Source organism: Pyxicephalus adspersus, chromosome 2, assembly GCF_032062135.1.
Source record: "Pyxicephalus adspersus chromosome 2, UCB_Pads_2.0, whole genome shotgun sequence".
Classification (NCBI taxonomy): domain Eukaryota; kingdom Metazoa; phylum Chordata; class Amphibia; order Anura; family Pyxicephalidae; genus Pyxicephalus; species Pyxicephalus adspersus.
Genome location: NC_092859.1, coordinates 24,964,963 through 24,972,580, shown reverse-complemented (window position 1 = coordinate 24,972,580; position 7,618 = coordinate 24,964,963). Strand labels below are relative to the sequence as shown.

Sequence of the window (7,618 nt, the reverse complement as noted above, 5' to 3'; positions counted from 1 at the left end):
AATTTACCCTCTGCACTCAAGGAGGTCAGCCAAGGCTACACACATCCTATGGAGGTATATTTTAGTATGGATGAATATGAATGATCCGTGCCCACCAACATCTGGGGCAAGTTATGATTCTTTTTCTGTTCTAACATGCAAGACGGAAATTCCAGTAAATGGAATATGGAGAAGAGGGAGGGGAGAACAACAGAACCAACTTATTTACAAGGGTTATATAGATAGAAAAAGATAGACAAGGAGACATATAGAGGAAGGCATAGAAGCAAGGAAAGAAAGAGGGAGGGAGACACAAAATAGGAAAGAGAGAAAGGAGAGGGATGAAAACAGAGAGGGAGAGTGAAGAAGAAGGATAAAAGAGAGGGACAAAGGGAAAAAATAGGGATGGGAATAAAAGATACCAGCTATACTGACATACTGCTAGCATGAGAAATAACATTAAAGCTTCCTTTGTTCTACTTGAGCTGCCAGCCCACTAACATGCAAGTGAACCACAACATCAAAGCAGGGAGTCACTTTTGGGAGTTATCAGTGCTTAATAATAAAAGCTGTAATCTGCAAGACAATAATCCCTTATCATAATTAATAAATTTGAGGCTGGATACATCTGTAGATAAAGCAGAAAGTTGGTTATTTGCCTGTTTGCCATGCAGTATGTAATGACAGCTGATGTGGAATTTGAAATAGCTCTGAAATTAATCATTCAACACAAACTTCCTAAATGCCCCTCTCCATAAAGTTGTACTGACCTCCACACTGATCCTTTCCCTTGGAGTACCCATGTCTCTGTGCTGATGTGGGGAGGCACTGCTGCTGCTGCTTCTGTTAGTGTGGCAGGGCGCAGAGCGGAGGGTGGGGGCCATGTCTGGACACACATGTTCCATTCATCCAGATGAAGTGGGCTTCGGTCCATGGAGTGGGGAGTGAGGGCTCGGCACAGATTCCCCTTTGTGCGTCTGTGGAAAAGCTCAGATATTTAACACTACAAGTGCAAGCAAAAAGTTAATAATGTTATTGCATGACAGTACTGTAAAAAAGTGATCAGTTATTAATCTCAGGAAACTAGGGTTGGGTAGATGCAGTTGACCTCCTGCTCACCTGAACTTGACTTCCATTTTACCCACAATTGACCTCCTCATCTGCCGTTGACCTATTTCCTTACTGCAAGTTGCTATTGCATTCCATTTGGTATGTAAAGAAAATAATTTATGTTGTAAAAGGCCTATGGAAATCATACTCTTCAGTTTAGAGAGAGGAGGAAGACATTTTTTAGCTCTAAGTATGTAGGCAAATGACATATCCCTGCCATGCCCCCTTAAAAAGATGAATATGCAAAAATGATTGGTTAAACTGACAAGTGTTCTTTTTCACAACTATTTTTTCTTCATACTGGCTTTTGAAAATTACAAATTAAATGAATGAGGATTTAATGCCAAATATCGCTCTTTAATAGTTAAATAATACAATTTTTTTTATTGAAACACATATATGTCCACCAAAACAGAGGGGCAAGAAATAGGGACAGTACCTAATAAGGGACCTAATAAATAAGGGACACCTAAAGGGTATGATGGACAACATAGAAGGATTGTACAACACATGTCTAAGGATGTCTTTTGAGTCAGTGTGGTGAAAAGGAAATTTTCTCAGATATTTGTGTTCAGCTTATAAACCAGGCCAGATACGGCCTAGCCGGTAGTTCGTTGCGGCCTAACACCCCCTGGCCCCGTTGCCAGCTGATCGGCCACGGGGCGTTAGGAACTTCACTTAGGGGGCGTTCCCTGATGGTGGGCAGAGTAATTAGTGTGGGTCCAGCCTAGTGTGCTCCCGCCCACCCCATAAATGGCCTAGTGGCCATAAAACTTTGCCGACCCCTGAACTTAGGAGTTTAAGTAGTTTTAAAAAAGAGGTCCTATAGATAATATCCCCAACAGCAGTTGCCAGTGCTCCCAGGGCACCCACAGCCATAAGATAAGATTATCCCAGACCTTAAACCAACCCTGACACTAAAACTGGTGAAAAAGGGTCCTCTATGAAATACTCATCTCTCCTCGTACGGTTTCATGCTATTCTGATAGTGTCAGTTTCCTGGTAGTTTGATCTGAAGTAACATAGGAGTTGGCCAGATGAACCACTGAGTGCAGCAGGGTACCACAAAAAAAGTCTGTTTTTTTTCCAGAGAACCGTTTTTTTAAAGTTTTTTAAGTTTTAGATGCAGCATGCTTTCTGTTTGCATTTGAGATGAGTTTGAAATGCATCTGAGATATATGACAGTTCCCTGACTGATGAATCTCACTTACATTTGGCCACATTCCCAGCTGTATCAGACAGCAGCTTCAAATTAAGTCTGCATTCCCATTGACTTATATGAGGAGTGAAGTTGTTCACAAGCTCTAAGTCTAGTGGCTAAATGCAGCACACCTTTTGTATGTTTAGTCCATTTTTTTGTAGTTACCTTATAGATATCTGCAGGCCAGTCATGCAGGACACTGGATCCTCTTCCTCTCCCAAACTTCTTCTAGTAGTGAGTGGCCCTTAACGATGCAAAGAGCAGCATTGATTTAATGACATTATCACCACTCTCTCCAGCATTACACTGTGAATGATGGGTGCCATAATGACACCTTCCAAAGAGACAGGCCCATGGCATTCTGCATTTACAGTATGTCCGTCTTATAGGTGGAATGACACTTGGGCAAGAATAACTTGTTACAAAAATGAAATGTACTGCTGGGGACAGTTGTATATTGAAAGTGAATACTGCATCCTAAGCTGCTTTTTTAATGTGCTAAACGGTGTTCAACCTAGAATTGCTTTGAAACTGGGTGGGAAGAAATTATAGGTGGGTGTCAGCCCCTGTATTGTGACCCAACTCTTCAATAACCAGCCAAAAACAACCAGGTGGTTACTGAAAAGTACCGGGTGGTGCGCCCTGCTAAAAGGGGCTGGGGAGAATACTACTAAGGAAATTTTTAATGAAAAAGTAAATAAAGCAGCAAGTCACAGGCCAGCCCCCACAGTTACTTATACTCAGCTTTCTTTTTCACTGCTGCTCTATTCGCCTAGATAAGTGACTTGATACAATTAGATCTTCTAAGTACAAGGGCCCAATGCCTTTTTTCCATCTGGAAGCACAAGTGTTTGCTGGTTGGCCACTCAGGCATGTAGTATTGTTACATAGGGGTGGAGAGGGAGTCTATAGGCCTAGGTAAGCTCTGACTCTATGAAAAACATTTATTAAAACCTGAGTTATAGATAATGACACTCAAAGATATAGCAATTTTCATTTTTTACAGAAGAGACCTATTTTGTTCTTTCCCCCTCCAACTTCCAGAAGCTTCCTGTTGGTAAGTAAAGTTTCTTATTATATTGAAGGACCTTTAGGGAGTTAAATGAATTTAAAAGGACTAGACCAAGTTATATATTTGCACATTATTTCAGCCCCTATGTCTATTCATCTACTGTACAGATCTGACAGTATTTTCACTGACAATATTATCTTCCTATTTTTATTATTAATAATAATAATAAACAGGATTTAAATAGCACCAACATATTATGCAGCGCTGTACATTAAATAGGGGTTGCAAATGACTAACAAATACAGACTTGAATCACTGAATTACCATGTTTTGTGAAGAGTTCACTTGCACCATCACCCATACCTTGAAGTAAAGTAATGGTAACGGACTGTTGCTTTATCTGTAAGGAATTTCTCTTGAGCTGTTAGTCAGCATTACAGGAAATGCAGAGACTATGTGAGGATTTGGGCAACTGTTTTGCAGCACTTTGATGCTCCTATCGCTGGCCTGTGTTAAATATGAGACGTGCATTGCAAATGCTATATATAGAATGCCAAATCTCAGCAAGAATTTAACGCCTGCATGAGATAGGCCAGGGCATCGTGCAACTTGAGCAAGGTCGATGGATCAGGTTGGGGGCTGCACTACACCTTGAAGCTTTATGTGCAACCAGTGATTCTATCAAACCAATGTAAGGGGTAAGCTTGGGTGAAAGCTGCTGGTCCTTTTTTAAGGAAGACGTTGTAGATATAAGTCTAATTACCTAAATCTCATACCAACTTTTAAACAATAATGTCATTTTAGAGGTTGTCTAAATCTTTATAAATCTTCAGCTTTTATTAAAATAGATCCTGGTGATCCTAAAAAAAAGACCTTATTGAAGCACTTCTGGCTTTGGGGTGACAATGCTCTGCCTGGTCTCTTAAATGTGTTCCTATGTTTTCATCCTATCACTTTGCACAGACATGGTCCATCCTCCATTGTCACCATTGGGAAGCCGATCCTAGGCAATATATAATGCTTATACAGCTAGTCCCCAGGTTACATACAAGATGGGGACAGTAGGTTTATTCTTAAGTTGGATTTGTATGTATATTGGAACAGGTACATTATTTGTATAAATGCAATTAGGACAGATGTTTTTTTGCAATTAGGACAGATGTGTGGTGTCAGTTACTGTATAAAATCCTCACTGTGCTGTGAGTTTATCACAAAGCAAAAAAAAAATGTATGGAGCCTAGACATTCATTATCTTCTGCAGCAAGCTGTGCTTTGATATGCAAAAAGAAACAACTGCAGAGTTTGTCTTGGTCATTAAAGAGTTACAAGATGCTACAGTTCAGCTCAGCTCTTAAGATCACCCACAATCTCAGCTGTGTTTAGCAAAATATTTCTTCTGCAAATCATGCAAACCCCCCCAGGCCTCCATCCTGCACACTAGCAAGCTAGGAAGCCCCGTTAATATCTAGGAGTCCTCCGTATGTTGGATGTCCTTAACCCAGGGACTACCTGTATACAGGAAGATACAGGATGGATACAAAATATTATTTATGATACACTTTGTTTTAAAAATAAATTTAGTTTAGAGTTTAGTTTCCAATCAAAGCTATTCAGACCTTTAAGTATAATTAATCTTTATATTCAGTTTCTAAAGCTAGTTTGTAAAGATGCAACTGATGGCTAATATGTACATTAGCTCACGCCAGGCTTCCAGAACTGTTCAGGATCTGTGCCTACCTTCTTGCTGTGCCTCTGCCTATCCCCACCCTGTCCAGCTATGCCAAGCTGAAGAGAATCAGTGGCAATATATAGAGGTTCACATTTCCCTCCTTTAACCTCAGTTGTCACATACAGTTATGAGAAAAAGAAATTCTAATTCCAAGGTTTTATGGTCAGGACGTAATAAAAAAAAATTGCCTGGTCCTCAGCAGTTTTTGAAAATGGTGAAAAAATTCAGAACAACAACAACAACAACACATCACATTTTATCTGTTGTCATTATTTGCTTGTCAAAACTAAGTCAAAATGCAGAAACAATGTGTTAAAAAATAAGTACAGCCTTACCACTTCCATAGAAATTAGGAGAGCACTAGTAGCCAGGTGCCACCAATAAAATACATTTGTTTATTTTGATCAGAAGAAAGTGTTAAGAGCAGAAGTTGTGTTAACAGAGTGCCAAAGAAGAAAAACATTATCAATAATCTTAGAGAAGCGACTGTCTATGCCTATCAATCTGATATAAGGACCTTTCAAACAATCAGTAGCATGCCATTCCACAGTAAAAAGATTATTCATAAGTGGAAAACAGTTGTCAATCTTCTCAAACATTGACGACCTAGCAAATTCACCCCAAGGTCAGATTGTGTAATTCTAAGAGAAACTTCAAAATCCCCAAGAGCTCAATCTCAGACTGTAAAAGCCTCAGTTAGCATGGTAAATGTTAGAGTTCATGACAATACAGTTAGAAAATGTCAGAACAAGTATGGCTGGTTTAGAAAGGGTTGCCAGAAGAAAGTCTCTTGTTTCTATAAAGAACATGGCAGCACAGCTTAGGTTTGTGAAGATGCACAGCACAAAGGGTGGCACAGTGGTGATGATTTGGGCTTGTTTTGCAGCCACAGGACCTAGACACATTGCACCTGATTTATCAAAGTTCTCCAAGGCTGGAGTGGATACACTTTCATCAATGAAGCTGGGTGATCAAGCAAACCTGGAATGGATTTCCTAAAAGGCATTAGTTATTTGTTATGTTAGTTATTTGTAATGTTTTAAATCTTGGACCAAATCCATTCCAGGTTTGCTGGATCACCCGACTCCACTGATTTGTACAAGACATGGTTTGGTTTTAGATGAAGTGTTTACCACCATGATCACATGACACAAGTGGGGTATTTGAAACACCAATGGAATGTTTGGATATGACACTTAGTGAGTAACACACTCTCTTTAATTGTGCAGGCAACTTGGTGCAGAAATTTCAGGTAGTGATTTACCAGAAGAAAGTAGAAGTTCTCTAAAACTATTACAGTCAAAACACAAATAGGGCATTTCTTATAAAGAGGAGATATTTTAGGAAATTTTAAATATATAATAGAATATCCCCCGCCTACCAAAAAAAAAAAGAATGCAAAAGAATAATGTCGAAGTGAACCCTAACTGGATGACAATAATTCTGCTCCATCACCAAACTGTCATCATAAACAAAATGCTTACCCTCTTGTCATCTACTGTTGATCTCCTGCAGCATGTAATTTAATGCAATTGGCAGATTTAGATAAAAATATCTTTTGAAATTGCTTTAAAATGTTAAATAATGCATTATATTTTAGGTGAATGCAATTTTGCTCATTGCATTATTTAAACTATCGAGAAATGGAAAAATAATGTTTTTTTTTAGAGAAGAACACTACTGTCACATGTTTGCCTTTTAAATCTGCCTGGAGTTCCCAAGGCCCCCCATCGTCATGTATTATATCTAACTATACAGAAATAAACACAAGCTGAAAACTTTCTCTAAAATAAAAGGGAAACAGTCAGCATATTCTTTGTTAGGATAAAAATAGAATCAACTTTTTCTTATGAAGTACAGATATTAAGGAAATAAAGTAATTTAACAGTCATCCCTCTAAAAATATATAAATAAATGTAACTTTCACATCCAAGTGAACTAAATATGTTTTCTCCTAATGTGTGAATGTCTTGAACATAATCATGGTGATTTTCCCTCTGACTGTATTAGGTACAATAAAGCAATTCAGCCAAAAAGGGAAAATGAAAATAATATTATTAATAAACTGTATTTATATAGCGCCAACATATAATGCAGCGCTGTGCAATAAATAGAGGTTGCAAATGACGGATATAGACAGTGGCACAGGAGGAGGAGAGGACCCTGACAGAAAGAGGTTACAATTTTTACTTTAAATCAACTCAGTTACCAAACTTTAAGAAATCATGTCACTAAAAATTGTAGGTAAGAGCACAATTATCTAGCAAAGCCCCCTCCCTCCTTCTACATCATATCATTCTCTTCTTCTAGTAATGTCTACATTTTGTCTGTGCTGGGCCATCTCCTACTCATGTGACCTCCCCTTCCATACCTAATGTTTTCTGTTGCTCAAAGAAGAAAATTGATGGGGAATACTAAAGTATACTAAAGCAGCCCCCCTATTCTGCACATACACATTGGGGCTGATTTACTTGGGAAATATGTGAATTATCCCCTTAAAAGGGACATTTACCCATCCAATTATGTGCAAGAAAAAATCCTGTTTTTGTTTTTTTTAGATCTTCTTGTATGTGACTGGGTATTCTTC

The 7,618-nt window shown here is 38.6% G+C and overlaps 1 protein-coding gene across 1 annotated transcript in view; it reads right to left on the bottom strand.

The window, feature by feature from the left end:
* NINJ2 (ninjurin 2) overlaps positions 1-949 on the bottom strand; it is a 15,458-nt gene extending 14,509 nt beyond the window's left edge. The window contains exon 1 of the mRNA XM_072400077.1: positions 750-949. Coding sequence (XP_072256178.1) covers positions 750-884 — 135 coding nt within the window. The 5' untranslated portion in view covers positions 885-949. The remainder of the gene's footprint in view (positions 1-749) is intronic.
* Positions 950-7,618: the final 6,669 nt, after the last annotated feature.